Source organism: Bombina bombina, chromosome 4 (genome assembly GCF_027579735.1).
Source record: "Bombina bombina isolate aBomBom1 chromosome 4, aBomBom1.pri, whole genome shotgun sequence".
Lineage (NCBI taxonomy): Eukaryota > Metazoa > Chordata > Amphibia > Anura > Bombinatoridae > Bombina > Bombina bombina.
In genome coordinates, this window is record NC_069502.1 from 179829549 (window position 1) to 179847055 (window position 17507).

Sequence of the window (17507 nt, forward strand, 5' to 3'; positions counted from 1 at the left end):
TTTGTGATTGAAATAGTACATGCAATTTTAAGCAACTTTCTAATTTACTCCTATTATCAATTTTTCTTTGTTTTCTTGCTATCTTTATTTGAAAAAGAAGGCATCTAAGATTTTTTTGGGATTCAGCACTCTGGACAGCACTTTTTTATTGGTGGATGAATTTATCCACCAATCAGCAAGGACAACCCAGGTTGTTCACTAAAAATGGGCCGGCATCTAAACTTAAATTCTTGCATTTAAAATAAAGATACCAAGAGAATAAAGAAAATTTGATAATAGGAGTAAATTAGAAAGTTGCTTAAAATGTCATGCTCTATCTGAATAATGAAAGAAAAAAATTGGGTATAGTGTCCCTTTAAGGAGGTTAAAGGGACAGTTTACTCAAAAAAATTCTTTACATTTTTTACAAGTAGCTCCTTTACCCTTATATTGGCATTTGAAATAGTTGATTTAGCATGTGGTATCCCCACCTATTCTGAAAGTTTGTGGCCGCAGGTCCCAGCTATATATAAGCTTTGTAAACACAGCCAGCAGAAGAAATTATACTCCCAGTAGGATGTAGCAGAGATAAGGTAATACAATGTTGATTTTCCATTGTTCTCTCCAAGTACTGGTGATTGTTTTATGGACAGATGTAAGATAAAGAAGCAGGTATATGTATACAATGTGATACAGTAATGAGATCTGATTATACCTACAAGCTCAACCCATTTTATTAGGCTGTAGCTTCAAAACACAAAATCAGAGCTTTAATATACACAAAAAAACATAAAAAGCTAATTTTCATACATTTTTTTTCTCTGCAGTTGGTAAAAAAAGCAATTGTAAACACATTAAGCGAAAAACTATTTTTCAGTATACTGTCCCTTTAAGCACTGATGCAACTTATTTACTATTGAAAAGAATAATTTCCCTACCATGATTGTTGATGCAAAACTGATAATCCACCTTTTAAAGCATGTGACACCATAGAAGCTTAGGGAGGGAGGGAAAAAATTAAAGCTTGCATAAATTGCCTTAACGTATTAACGCAAGCCTCCATGAGAGAGCGGGAAACTAGCAAATTTTTTAGATTTATTTTACAACAAAAGGCTTCAAAATAAATAATAAATGTATATTGCAATAATGTTTCACTTTCAATAACGAAACATTTTATGATTTATTAAATTGTCAAGTTTAATGGTCCTTTAAGACATGTAAAGATTAGAAGACCTATTAGGGAGATACAGACATCTCAGTATAAAAAAGTATTTTTTATTGTTAGACAATCACCCTAAATAGCAGGGTTTCGAGTATCTGGCTCAATGAATTATATTCCACCAAATCTATGACTTTGGTCCAGTACTGAGGAACTAGTGAAAACCTATACAGAAGCAGGCAATCTTATTTAATCCCTCACCTCTATTTCTGTACATCGGTTGTCAAGCAAATGAAAGATTATTGTTACTTGAAAGTTACCACAGTGTTGGAAGTTTTGCAAAAATAACTGACATTTTAAATATAGTAATAAAGTGTATTTCCCTCTCAGGTTAATTACAAGAATTATAGGGCTCGGCCTCACTCTGATTTCAGTGGAAGTAAATGTTTGAAATAGATCTTCATAATAATTAGAGAGTTGCTTTGGTTAGCACTCCACAAAAGAATTTGGAACATTGTTCAGTGGTGCGTATTGTTGATACCATGATAATAGTATATTTTTTATATTTAAAATATAAATTCATACATGTATACATAAAAGTAAATATAGATATAAAAAAATGTGCTAAAAAGCTAAAATGTTTGTTATCACCCTACAAATCAAATAGCTTATATACGGATTATACTTTAATAAATACATATAAGCATGTGCATATTGTTTCAAGTGTTAAGTACAAGAAATTACAAAATAAATGTAATTAGTACAATCTAGCACTCAATGGAATCCCACTTCATAAATCTCAAGCCAAATTGAATAGCCACAACACCTGAGACCCAACTATACCTAAATGTGCCACTGGTACATCTGTTATAAACTAGTGTATTGGCAAGATACATTGTGATATGTCACCTGCAATATATGTGCACCAAATCCCTTTGTGTCATCTTGAAAAGTAAAACACTATGGGGTCTATTCTCAAAAGTCCAACCTAGTGTCGGGCAGAGAAGTAATATCAATCCAACTATAGTCCTAAGGCGGAAAAGTGATATAACTGGCACTACCCCAACCAACTGGATAGGCCACAGGTCTTGCTAGTCTTACATTTAAACAAATAATAGATAGTCAAGAGCATTTTGACTTCACTCAGAACCACTGTCCACAATCTTTTAAATTCTGAACTTACCCTGTGGACAACATGCTTTAAAGGGGCAGTCTACTTAATTGTGTATTATTGTTTAAAAAAAGATAGATAACACCTTTACTACCCATTCCCCAGCTTTGCACAACCAATATTGTTATATTAATATACTTAATAACCTTTCATGTGTGCCATATTGTACTCAGTCCTTTGATGTTATTAATGAAGCAGCACTAATTTGCTAAAATGTAAGTTTGTAAAGAGAACTGAGATAAAGGGGCAGTCTGCAAAGGCTTAGGTAATCACATAGGTAAAAGTATATTAACCACTTAACGAACAAGGACGTGCCAGGGAGAGGGGAAATAAATAATTAATTATTGGGAAAGGAATCTGGGAGGTGGAGGGTATTGAGGGGGGCAGCTATGCTACAGAAAAACGGGGTATAATTATAAAAAAAAGCCCAATTTTGACCAAACTGGGTACTGGCAGACAGCTGCCAGTACCCAAGATGGCGGCAAATAGGTAGAGGGGGAGGGTTAGAGAGCTGTTTGGGGGGATATATATATATATATATATATATATATATATATAAAAGTATTTTATTTTAGTACTGGCAGACTTTCTGCCAGTACTTAAGATGGCGGTGAAAATTGTGAGGTGGGGAGGGAGAGGGGTCAGGGAGGGATTAGGGGTGGGATGTGTCAGGTGGGAGGCTGATCTCTACACTTAAGCTAAAATTAACCCGCCAAGCTACTTAATTAACCCCTTCACTGCTGGGCATAATACAAGTGTGGTGCGCAGCTGCATTTAGCGGCCTACTAATTACCAAAAAGCAACGCCAAAGCCATATATGTCTGCTATTTCTGAACAAAGGGGATCCCAGAGAAGCATTTACAACCATTTGTGCCATAATTGCACAAGCTGGTTGTAAATAATTTCAGTTAAGTTTGTGAAAAAGTTAGTAAAATGGTGGCATGAAATATACCATAATGGGCCTACATCAATACTTTGGATTGACAACTAAAAAAATATACATATTCATGTGAAGGGTTATTCAGGGTTTCCTGACAGATATCAGTGTTACACTGTAACTATCGCTAATTTTGAAAAAAAAAAAATGGTTTGGAAATAACAAAGTACTACTTGTACTTATTGCCCTATAACTTGCAAAAAAAGCAAAGAACATGTAAACATTGGGTATTTCTAAACTCAGGACAAAATTTAGAAACTATTTAGCATCAGTGTTTTTGGTGGTTGTAGATGTGTAACAGATTTTGGGGGTCAAAGGTAGAAAAAGTGTGTTTTTTCCAATTGTTTTTATCATATTTTATAATTTTTTATAATTATAAGATATGATGAAAATAATGGTATCTTTAGAAAGTCCATTTCATGCTGAGAAAATCAGTATATAATATATGTGGTACAGTAAATGAGTAAGAGGAAAATTACAGCTAAACACAGCAGAAATTTAAAAATAGCCCTGGTCCCAAACGGTAAGAAAATTAAAAAGTGCTGTGGTCACTAAGGGGTTAAAGGGAAACTAAACCCATTTTTTTTCTTTCATGATTCAGATAAAGCATGCAATTTTAACTCCTTAGTGACCAGACCACTTTTCCATTTGTTGACCGTTTGGGACCAGGGCTATTTTTACATTTCTGCGGTGTTTGTGTTTAGCTGTAATTTTCCTCTTACTCATTTACTGTACCCACACATATTATATACTGTTTTTCTCACCATTAAATAGACTTTCTAAAGATGCCATTATTTTAATCATATCTTATAATTTACTATAAAAAATAAATAAGATGAGCTGCAGGACATTTGGGATTCATTTGTGATTGTATATCAAACCGAAGTGAGTATTTGATCTTTGCAAACATTTGGACTGTTTGTTATGTTTGCGGGTCTATTTATGGACTTTGGTACATATAATATAATTTTGCAGACATCATTGCTAAACCTTATTGGTGTATTATTTTGTATATCATTGTACTCATATGTTCTAGATCTTACAGCGCATTTATTTTTGTATTCTATTATGCAATTATTTTTTGGCTTTTCACACTCATAATATTTACATGAAATTACATAGAATTCACACTCATAAAAACATAATTTATACTAAATAAAGGTCCAAACAATAAATTATTATTGTAATTATATATATAGCATCTGTACGGCAATTTCTCTTTAAGATATGCCCTATAAAGGTCACACAATATCAGCCTATAATTGCGCTTGACAAAGACTGCATGTCAGTGGAAACGCGTTGCTCAAATCTTTTGATGCTGACAAGGATCCATTGTTTGTTGGTTGTATGCGTTGGGAGATTAAAAGTGGTAACAGGCGAAAGAAATGGAGGAGCTCCGGTCTCTGTGTAAAGCACACCAAGGAGGCACTATTCTGTTCAAGTAACTGGCCACGAAAGAGGATATTATTTGATCACATTTGGCGGTGAAATAGTGGCATGAAATATACCAAAATGGGCCTAGATCAATACTTTTGGTTGTCTAATAAAAAAAATATATATGCATGTGAAGGGTTATTCAGGGATTCTTGACAGATAGCAAAGTGCTACTTGTACTTATTAACCTATAACTTGCAAAAAAGCAAAGAACATGTAAACTTTGGGTATTTCCAAACTCAGGACAAAATTTAGATACTATTTAGCATGGGTGTTTTTTGGTGGATGTAGATGCGTAAGAGATTTGGGGTATCAAAGTTAGAAAAAGTGTGGTTTTTTTATTTTTTTCATCATATTTTAAATTTTTTATAGTAAATTATATGATATGATGAAAATAATGGTATCTTTAGAAAAATGGTATATAATATGTGTGGGTACAGTAAAGGCGTAAGAGTAAAATTACAGCTAAACACAGACACCGCAAAAATGTAAAAACAGCCCTGGCCCTTAACGGTAAGAAAATTTAAAAATGGTCTGGTCACTAAGGGGTAAATATAACAGTGTTAGTTATGCCAAACTGATGAATGAGCAATAAAGTTATTATCTTTCTTTTTAAACAATATTTTTTTGGGGGTAGACTGTCCCTATAATAGTTATTAACAATATATCTTAAAGGGACAGTTGGCACCAGAATTTTGTTGTTTTAAATGATAGATAATCCCTTAATTACCCATTCCCCAGATTTGCATAACCAACACAGTTATAATAATACATGTTTTACCTCTGTAATTACCTTGTATCTAAGCCTCTGCAGACTGCCCCCTTATTTCAGTTCTTTTGACAGACTTGCATTTTAGCCAATCAGTGCTCACTCCTTGGTAAATTTACGTGCATGAGCTCAATGTTATCTATATGAAACACATGAACTAATGCCCTCTAGTAGTGATGAACTGTCAAAATTCTTTCAGATTAGAGGCGGCCTTCAAGATCTAAGAAATTAGCATATGAACCTCCTAAATTTAGCTTTCAACTAATAATACCAAGAGAACAAAGGAAAATTGGTGATAAAAGTAAATTGGAAAGTTGTTTAAAATTACATGCCCTATTTGAATCATGAAAGTTTTTTTGGACTTGACTGTCCCTTTAATAAAATTCAGATGTGTAAGATCCTATTTATAGCCTGATGGTTCATAATATTTGAAGATCCATGAAAAAGTTCATTATATGCTGTCATCAAATATTTTAATGCCATATTCAAAATAATTTATAAAAAAGTAAATCAATATAAAGTAAGCCATGAAAACATTGGATTGTAATAGTAAAATAATTTAATAACATGTAACAAAGGTAAATTTATTTAAAAATTATTTACGTCTCTATAATTCTTTACACATTGCAAAACACATTTACATATAATACACACGTACAAAAATATACACACAGTAGTGTTTTTTGATAAAGTGTCAAAGCTAATTTGTACATTATTAATATGATAAAATATATAAATACTTATTTTTGTATTAGACTATTTTCCTGTGCTGTTATTAAACTGCATATGTAAACACTTGTAATTCTTTTCTAAAAATACTTTTTATAATATTCCTGTACAACCGAGGAAGCTGCCATTTAAAACAATTCAGGAATCATCATATTTATATTTTTAATTTCAAATAGGTTGCCCCAGCGAATTACTTTATGTGTAAAAAAAATGTGCAAGTAAAAATATTTGCAACGGTTTAAATTCACACCTTTTTTTCAACCTTATCACTAATTACTATTTTTATTTTTATTTTATTTTATTACAAACTAACAACAAACAGTTGTGGAAGTTTTTTTTTTTTTTGGCTCTAATGGCCCAAACCTACATTACCTATTGGTTTTATTATGGTTTTTTTTCCTGAATATTTTTAATACAATATTTTAAATAGTGTTTTTTCATAAGTATATAAGTATAATGTAATTTTTAATATTAATATATAAATATATATATATATATATATATATATATATATATATATATATATATATATAATATATTTATGAAACAACAGAGAATTTTGTAGCCACAAAATATGGTGTCAACTAATACATAGCTGAAAGTACTTAAGTAGTCAATATAACTTAACTATGGAATGCCAGCAATGTGTATAAATTTGTAGCTTGATAACACTTCTAGAGTAACATGAGCTGGTTTAGTATTTAGATAATGCTAGAGAGACAGTAAGTCTGTTTTGCTCATGTTAAGAAGTGGCAGAATGCAACTAAAGTTAAAAACTTGTCAGCTATTTTATCACCCTGAGGGCAGGGGCTACAATCAGAAATTCTAAGTGCTCACTTAGAAAGAAAACAAGTGAGTTGTTTGCTGTTTGGTACACAGTCTGTTTCATTTTATGTTTTCTTTTATTTATTATATTTGTTTTTACTATAGGAACACTGTTTAATATCATTTTAAGATGCTCTTAAACACTTCCATTATTTTATGGTGCATGCCACATTTAGCCCAAGAAACAAAACAGTCAATTGGACAATAATATCTTATGTCTATACTTCAGATTGCTACACAAAATAAAGCCTATAATGACTGTATAATTAGCAATTTTCCTAAAACCTAGTTGTATGTTGCAAAATTGTAGAACAAATGATCTCTTCAAGTTTATTATATGTGGAATATTTTTTGGAACAATACTGGTTAAATAATTATAAGATGATTCAGATACAATACATAAGTATTCCAACAAATAAAAAAGAAAACACTTATTTTAATAAAATATGATCAGTCCATAGTCTGAGACAGACAATTAAAATCACCAATCTAAGTTTAAGTCTGATTTGCTCCATACATATTTTCCTCCTCTTTTAAAAAACATCTTCTCATCAAATCCACTGAATTTTATTGCGTTTTCCACTCCCACATCAAGAATAGATTTTGAGGGATCTTTTCGTCCTTCTCTACAATCAAGAAATCGCATCTAAAAAATAAGTAAATGAAAAGGCATTAATATTTGAAACAAACACTGATACTCAATTTAATAAAATGTAATAAAATATAAAAATCTTTTATAATAAAACTTACATATTCATCCAATATAAGGTAAGAATCACGCATCTGAAAGACAGCAAAGAATATGGTTTTAGACATGATGTTTACAAATTAATAAAAAAAAAAAATATATATATATATATATATATATATATATATATATGTAAGTAACTTACAGGAATCAGCACCCACCCCTTCCAGTACAGCATCCAGGGTGCACTGTAAAAAGTTATAAATATCCAAAAGCAGACAGGCTCTTTCTGGTGTTAAACAGTGATAATCCCTGGTCTGAGTAAGGGGTTTGCCCCGAAACGTCACTGTTAATTAAAGGATTATCACTGTGTAATGTTTAATACTGGAGAATGCCTGTCTGTTTTTGGATATAATATTATATATACATTTATAAAGTCAGAAATCCGGGTAATCCTAGGATTACCCGGGTAAACCTTACATTTCCCAAGTACCTGTGGGTAAAGCCTGATCCAATGTAATTCCACATCTACATTATTTATTTTGCCTCTGCCTGGGGGGGGTTAAAGGAAGGTGCCCTGCCGATCCTCTGCCATCCACCCCAAGTAAACCTTGGGGAATGAGGTTTACAAGGGGGCTTTGCCAGGTGGAGGCAAAAAAGATAGTGCAGATGTGTGAATTACAGTCCATTGTATATATGTTTGATGTGGTGACTCCATGCACTCTGAGAAGATTTATCACGTTACATCGGGCTTTACCCACAGCCTCTTGGGTAATGTCAGGTTTACAAGGGTAATGCTAGGATTACCCAATTTCTTACTTTATCCGCAACATATATATATATATATATATATATATAAACATTACATAAATATTTTTTTTATATATATATATATATATATACACAGTTCATAAATATATATATATATATATATATATATACAGTACATAAATATTTATATATATATATATATATATATATATATATATACAGTATAATATATATATATATATATATATATATATATATATATATATATATATATATATATATATATATATATATACTGGTCAGGACAATAGTCAGTGAATAAGGGGATTTAAAACATAATTAAAACATAATGGCAGTAATAGCTAGATCCACCTTGTACCTTGATATTTATTTCTGTGGTCCCTTTTTTATATCACCCAATTTGTATGGTTTAAGAATACTCCTGCTGTCTTTTCAAGCATCCTGGACTTTCTAAGATGTACAGATTTACCAAAATGTTGTTGTATAAATAAACCTTTAGGCACTATTGTGAGATGTAAATACTTCAAATAGAGTAATTATAGTGCACTGTAAATCACCTGTGAACAACTAACATCTAAGCACTCTACACATGTTTAACATGCCTTTTGACACATAGTTGTCCATAAAAATATTCCTTTCAGCATGACAGACAATAGCTAGGGATGGGCAAATGTTTTGCAACATCCAAAAAATGAAACAAATTTTAACACTTTCATTAGTTTGTTTCAAATTTGGAATATTTGTACAACATGTGAACGGGCTTTAGGACTAGTTAAATAATAAATAAATAAAGAGTTGTACCTGTTGATTGGACTCTGGGACCAAGCATTTAATATTCTTATGATGATCCAGGAACTCTGAAAATTGTTTTTCACTAATTACAAATTGCTCAGCATGTCTTAATGCATCTTCTCCACAATTTTCACCTTGTATGATAAGACACTGAAAGACCTGAAGGTGCAAGATAAAGAAATTTATGAAATACCTATTTTTCATAATTAAATTATACTCCAAAACTATTATAATTTCATGATAGTATAGCCACAGTTTATGTTTGCTTAAACATTGCTTGACTAAACAAGTTTAGATCAGTATTAACAGTTCACTTTAGTATGAAAGTATTTAAAAAAAAAAAAAGAGAAGTCCTGTAGTCTAGCATGAGAGGAGGTGATGGTAGAGGATGCAAGAAGCAGGTCATTGTTGGATCTTAGGGGGGTGGCAGGAGTATATTTGTTGATAAGTGAGGACAGGTAGGGTGGGGCAGCATTGGTGAGGGCTTTGTAGGTCAGGGTGAGAATTTTGAATTTAACTCTGTTGTGAATGGGGAGCCAGTGTAGGGACTCACAGAGAGGTGCAGCAGAAAGAGCGTCGAAAGAGGTGGATTAGCCTGGCAGATGCATTTAGGATGGATTGGAGGGGAGAGAGGTGGGAGAGAGGGAGGCCAGTTAGTAAGTTCTTACAGTAGTCAAGTCGGGAAATTACCAGGGAGTGGATTAGCTATTTAGTATCTTCAGCACCTAGAAATGGACGGATTTTGGAGATATTGCGTAGGTGGTTGCGGCAAGATGAAGAGAGCAATTGGATGTGGGGAATGAAGGACAGATTTGAGTCAATCGTGACTCAGAGGCAGCGGACTTGGGGTGATGGGGAGATAGTGGTGCCGCCAACAGTGATAGAAAAATTAAAAACTGGAGTAGAGTTAGAGGGGGGAATTAGAAGTAGTTCGGTCTTGGACATGTTTATTCTTCGCTGATGTGACTGCTTATCTGGCATTTTTGCTTCAAAAAGTATTTGAAGCAAAAAATCTGAGATTTTGCATATCTAATTTGCATATCTTACCCAGAATCCTCTTGTGAATTGGTAACAATGTACATGGAGTTTTACTGGGTAAAAGCAAGCAGGGAACTTGCCTGGATGTGCCAATTTCCTATGCAAAAATGTTGTATTGATTTTTTTTTAGAAATTAGTAGAATCTTTGTGTATGTGGGGGGAGAGACACAGTGCAGAAGGGGCATTGTACTCTAGATTTTCTTTGCATACATGCTTTGTAGATGATTCATTTCTATATACCATCTAGGAGTATTTTTGTAACCATTTATAGTTGTGCTTATTTTTAATAACATTGTGATGATTTTCAGACTCCATGTCAAGCCCCACAATGTCAGATGTATACTTGTGTTTACAGACTACTGCTGTCTCCTGTTTATATTATCTGTCTTTTCATATGCAGGGAATTGGGAGAGGGGGGAGTGTCTACTCCTTTTGTTTTTCCAGCACCTTTCACTAAGTGTCCCAGTCAACCTCATCAACAGTGCTAAACTGGGAGCTTCTAAGTAAGTTTTTAAAAGGTTTTATACTAGATTGTTAGATCAGTATCTGTGCATATATTTCTTTATAGTAGTGACTATTACATGCAGTTATATAAAAAATGGTGTATACTGTCCCTTTAAGCTTAGACTATCAATGAAGCTATTGCTGAAACAAGGAATTTTCATTTTGGTTGATTTTTGCTTTTTAGTAACAAAATTGATCTTTGATATTAACCATAACTGTTTTGCCATTTATATAGGTTAAAATGTCAATGTTCTTCTAATACATTAGACATAATGTTGGTTCTAACTAGCTAATAAAATAATGCATAATCTAGCAGCTTAAATTAAAACCAAAACATTTATTTCATGATTAAGATAGAGCATAATTTTGTAAACACTTTTTCATAAACTTATTTCTGTTATATTTTTTTCTTTATTCTCTTGTATCCTTTGTTGTAAGAGCAGCAATGCACTTATGGGAGCAAGCTAAACACATTTTTAAGCCAATCACAACAGGCATTTATGTGATGCCACCAATCAGCAGCCAACTCTCAGCTCCTGAGTCTACCTAGATATGTTTTTAATAAAGGATGCCAATAGAACAAAGCAAATTAGATCAACTATATCATCTGGAAAGCTGTTTAAAATTGTATGCTCTATTTGAATCATGAAAGAAACATTTTGGGTTTCATGTCCTTTTAAGTCCCCAGAAACCAAAAAATACTTGGTTGAAAGAGAAATAATAGCAAAGCAGTATACAGCATCCCATTTTAAGAAGAAAGAGTTGATAATTATTTATATACCAGTTGACTGCAGTTTTACTCCATATCATACCTTCCAGCGTACAGGATTGATTTGCATTATCTCCTTGTTCATGTCCTCATCAACATTATAAGTGTTGATAACAGAATTTATTTTAAAAGCCACATTATAATCACAACACCACTTTCTAATCTTTATAAGGTTTTCCACATGATTTTTCTTTCCTTGACCACGACCAATTAACTTGTTGACATCTTCATTAAAGCTGTCACAAGACACTGCAAGAATGTCCAAATGTTCACCTGAAAAAGATGCCTTTAATTTAGTATCCATATTGTGCTCCTATTGTCTTATCATAAATTTATATTTAAAAAAAAAATTATAGACATGTTAAAGACCAATTGAACTTATGCACAGGAAAATTACAGCAAATTTAAGGTACAGTGCACACAAAACAGCGTAATTTGATTTGTATTAAGTGTAATATTCAAGTGTTAAAACACGCCGGTTTCCACCTCTGTACTTCACCCTCCATTGCAAACTTCTAGCTAGCAGAGAGCTCATTAGTTGTATGAGAAATCTTCAAAATTTGTATCCGTACTTTTTCTGTAAATATATGTCTTAAGGGCTCCAAGTGACTTTTTGGATAAAGTTAGGAATCTAGAGATATCAGAAAGGTGTATCTTATGTAGTTTTGATGTGGTCAGCCTATACACTTCAATAGACCATGAAAGTGGTCTGGGAGCAGTGAAGAGTATACTAGCTGTGAGTAATTTATATACTGGCCAGCAACAAGAATTTTTGTTGGAACTTTTAAGCATTATCCTGTACTATAACTATTTTCTTTTATGCAAAATAAGGGACAGCTATGGGATCCAATGTCATCCCAACCTATGCAAATTTATTTATGACAATATTTGAGGAAAAGTTTGTGTACCAGAACAAATAATTTCTTCTGTATGGTGCCAATTGGTGTTGGTATATAGACTATATATTTGGGATATGGTGGGGTGACATTGGATCCCTTTTGGATTTTGTTAATGATTTAAATTTGGCAACACGACAAGTAAAATTCACCCTTACATGGGATGAATATTCATTACAATTTTTAGATACTTTTGGTTTATAAGAAAAGGTATGAATAAAAATAGACTATTACACTATACAAGTGCCCACCCACCAACATTAATAAAATCATTGCCAAGAAGACAAATGACAAGAATTAAACGCATTGTTTCAGATAAAAGTCTCTTTTAACAACGATTGGAGGAAATCAGAAATAGATTCAGAACAAGAGGATATCCATCTGACTTAATAAAGAAGGAAATTATACGAGCTAAGACAGATACAAATTTTAATAATGAAGATATTAACAATATAGAAGAAAGGATTATCTTTGTATCATAATACAATAATCAATGTGTTAACATACAGAGAATCATTAGTAAAGATTGGTTTGTGTTTAGAGATTGTCACCCTGATATTCAAGCTTTTGCCAGAACTCCAAATGCCTGCCTATAGGAAAGGTACTAGCTTGAAAGATAAGCTAGTGAGAGCAGATATAGGTAAGAAACATCAGAGACAAAGTTTTATGTCAGAGAAAAGTCTGTGTTGCTACCGTTGTTTGGGATGCGTGAATTTAACATGGTTAAGTGTTCTAGTTTTGTTCATCCTTTGACAGGAAATATGTTTAAGATTAATGGCTATTTCACGTGTAATACCAGTTATGTAGTCTATCTTATCAAGTGTCCATGTGGGTGGGTTTATGTAGGAGAGACTACCCAAAGAGTAAGAGATAGGATTACACAACATAAGTCTAATGTAAGATGTAATTACATTACTGCCCCTGTCTCTAACCATTTCTTAATGACTGGCCACACTATTGCCCAACTTAAGTTTCAGGTAATAGATCACATCCCTGTACCACGAAGAGGGGGGGCGGGTTATTAATTAAAAAGAGAGAGGCAATGTGGATCTATAAACTTGTATCCAAAAGGTATAAATCACGAGCTAGACTTTAATCTTTTCCTATAACCCTATGTCAAGTCTTTTGAAAAGGTAATTTTCTAACCCTATTACTCAATGTTTATATGAACAAACCGTTGATGTATATCTTTAGTCTGTACATTTGGTAGCCATGAGTTGCTAGGTGAATAATGTTTTTTTTTAAATGTTTATAATGTGCATTAATAATATTACACTACTAGGTGTCAAGTATAAGGATTAGAATGACTTAAGGAATAGGTTAATTTGTAATTGTATACACCTGTTGTGATGTGTATAAGAAAGGTGTGATTCCTGCTATGTGGCCATATGATTAAGGGCATTTGAGCCCGAAACTTAATGTTATGTTGTGCTTTCTGGGACTAATAAAGATATAAGTGATTATAACCTGGATGGTGCTGCTGTATTTTTGAAGATTTTACTTTTTCTGGAGTTGAGAGCAGTGGCTCCTGCAGCGTACACACCATTGACCACTGGTGCTGGTGAGACTCTTTGTTTTCTGGAGATTAGTTGTATGGGAGACATCTCCCCACTCGCAGGGACAGCCCCTTTTTTTATATAATTCAATGATGGCTGCCCCTGCGAGTGTTGCTGTGGAAAACCACATCTATGACCGGCAGATTTATATAGAATTGGCCCCTTAGTAATCACTCTAGATCTAGCTGTATGGTTTGACACAGCATCACTTACCATATGATTTGAACCACCTCTCTGTAATCAAACTTCCATTGCTCACAATACTAACACTGGGTAGTTTCAGCTCTTCTTTACAAAATTGCACCAATTTTCCTACAAAGATTCCTCTATCATGCAAGAAAGGTTCTCCTCCTGAAAAATTTATTTTTTCCATACCTAAAAAAATAAACAATATAATTAATTCATAACAATTAATAACTAATGGCATACAGCTTAGTATACTTTTCTGTGTATTGTAACTATTGTTTGAACACATTTTTATACCTAGCAAATGACACACTGATCTAAAAAAGAGGGAACATGCTGATAGAAATGGCAAGTTAATTTTTATCAGTCATTGTTACAGGACCATTAAGTACAGCAGAATTGCATAATTGACATATGGAGTATAAAAAGACAATGCAATAAAACTTAATCTGAATTTAAAATAGTTTTTTTCCTGAGAAATTTCTAAATTTCCTCCATTTCCAAGCCCCTGGTATCATGTGACATCCATTAGCAAATCACAAACTCATAAATATATATATGTTTATTTATATTGCATATGCTCAGTAGGAGCTTGTGCCTCAGAAAAAGACACACTTTGATCCTAGAAGTAACTGGATTTAAAATACAAATGTCATATTCTGTCATGAAAGTTTAATTTTGACTTTAGTATCCATTTAAAGACAACTAACAAAAAATAATTTGTGTATTTCAAGGTGTTTCCAAATTGTAAAAGTAAAATGTGTGGATAAATACTCAAATAAGTGGGAAAATGAAGACCATAATTTGGTAGATTAGAATTTACTACACATATTGTACATTTATAGATAGGTGATCATATTTTAAATATTCAAATGGAGGACATTTTTACTATAGAACAGATTGCTATACTGAATATATCACATCAATATCTAACATAACATTGAATTAAAAAAAATATTGGCAAAAATAGAAAAAAAATAAAAGCATTTTATTGCATTATTAAAGGGAGATATTACAGTGTTGTGTTCATTATAGCATATATTAAACAGATTCTCACTGTTTATATATGTGTTTAACCTACAGAGGAAATACAAAGTATAGCTGCTGGTGAACAAGAAGACAACACAAAGCCGCGTAAACATGTACCCACCAATTACCAAGTATCATACAGTTGAGGATCCGCACAGCAACACACCTGGTGTGTGAGTGTAACAAAGTTTTTAACCCCTTTAAAGGAATATGAAACCCAATATTATTCTAATTTGCTTCATTCTATTGATATTCTTTGCTGAAAAGCATATCTAGATAGGCTCAGTAGCTGCTGATTGGTGGCTGCACATAGATGCCTCGTGATTGGCTCACCGGTGTGCATTGCTATTTCTTCAACAAAGGACATCTAAAGAATGAAGCTAATTAGATCATAGAAGTAAATTGGAATGTTGTTTGAAACTGTATTCTCTATCTGAAAATCACGAAAGAAAATTTTTAGGTTTAGTGTTACTTAAAGGGATACTAAACCCAATTTTTTTCTTTCATGGTTCAGATAGAGCATGCCATTTTAAGCAACTTTCTAATTTACCCATACTATCAATTTTTCTTCATTCTCTTGCTATCTTTATTTAAAAAGCAGGAATTTAAAGCTTAGGAGCCAGCCCATTTTAGGTTCAGCACCCTGGATAGTGCTTGCCTTTTGGTGGCTACATTTAGCAAACCAATAAGCAAGCATAACCCAGGATCTGAACCAAAAATGGGCTGGCTCTTAAGCTTTACAGTCTTGCTTTTTAAATAAAGAAAGCAAGAGAATGAAGAAACTTTGATAGTAGGAGTATATTAGAAAGTTGCGTAAAATTGCATGCTCTATCTAAATCAAAAAAAGAAAAAAAATTGGGTTTAGTGTTACTTTAAGGGGGATTAAGCATATAATTATCATAGAACTTTCTTAATATTAGAGTATATTATATTTGCATAAGCATATCCCTTTAAATAATGAAAATAATATTACTGGTGCTTACATACCTGCAGCTTTTAGTAAGGAAAGTCCTTTCTTAGCTTCTTCTAGAGGCAAAACAAAAGATGTTTTTGCTGTATGGAAACAGAATCCGCATTTATAATTGCACTGTCTGGTAAAGTGATAATTCACACTAGTTGGGGTTACATTACTTTGATCTTCCACAACTGCAGGATTTATTTTCGTAGAAAATATTTTCCTTGACCTTAAAATCTCCAGCAAGCTCCAACAATAGAACATTTTCAGAGTTGTCAAAATTAACTTCATATTTCTCCAGAAAGATGTTACCATCCAAATCATTGTTATCATTAATAGTGACACCATTTTATTAACTATGCTCAGTCTAAATCTTTGAGAACTGAATGTGTAAAACCATATTGATACTGCTGTTTATATAGCCATGCTTGTTTGTAACCTCCCATAATTACAGATAGGAAGATTTTAATGATAATGAACTCTAAGTTTCACATTCCATTCATCAGAAGTGAAACTGAGTCTGACTGAGCCACTTTTCTAAGAGGATGTGTTTATTTTAGTGTTCTCTTTCTGATATTTGCATTTTGATATCTAAAATTGATAGATAATGTAAGGTCACTATACAAAAAGAGGCTATTAAGTCATTTTAGATATTTGTAACTTCGTTGTTAATTTTGATAACTTGCATGACTAAGGTCTAGAAGGGGAGCAGTATTTAAAGGGACATTAAACACTTTGAGTTGGTGACATAAAATGATAAATTGTGTATATATATATTTTGTCTCCTTTTCATGAAATTTTATTCTAAAATTATGAGCTTTTCAGTTCCTGTTAGAAATGGAAGTACAGAGCACTGTTATGTTCCACACAGCCATTGGCTGTACATTCTAGTGATGTATAACTGTCCCTAATTGGCCACAGCAGAGAAAGTAACCTAAGTTACAACATGGCAGCTCCCCCTGTTTTATAGACACTAAAATTTTACAATTATTTTGGCAATATTTAAACAGCTAATGAAACTTTTAAAAAAATACATCTACATGTTATTCTCAGACTAATCTTTTCTTTGAATACATCATTCTATCTAGCATCTAGAAGTGTTTAATGCCCCTTTAACGTTTTTTTTTTCACGCTCCGCTCGTATTACAAGTTGCAAGAAAAAACTTTTCGCTTGCGCGTTAACCTTATGAGTGCAAAAAACAAACTTAAAATGTCGCAAATACATTAAGGTATTCTTCCATAGGAGTCAATGGAGCAAAAAGTGTGGGGGGGGGACACACCCTACTCGAGCGCAAACCC

The 17507-nt window shown here is 32.7% G+C and overlaps 1 protein-coding gene across 1 annotated transcript; it reads right to left on the reverse strand.

The window, feature by feature from the left end:
* Positions 1-7484: 7484 nt before the first annotated feature.
* Positions 7485-16556, reverse strand: RSAD2 (radical S-adenosyl methionine domain containing 2). Its single transcript, XM_053708946.1, has 6 exons — positions 16241-16556; positions 14252-14413; positions 11630-11859; positions 9285-9434; positions 7754-7786; positions 7485-7649 (listed from the first exon to the last, which is right to left on the reverse strand). The coding sequence occupies exons 1-6, from the start codon at positions 16554-16556 to the stop codon at positions 7485-7487; spliced, it is 1056 nt and encodes a 351-aa protein (XP_053564921.1).
* Positions 16557-17507: the final 951 nt, after the last annotated feature.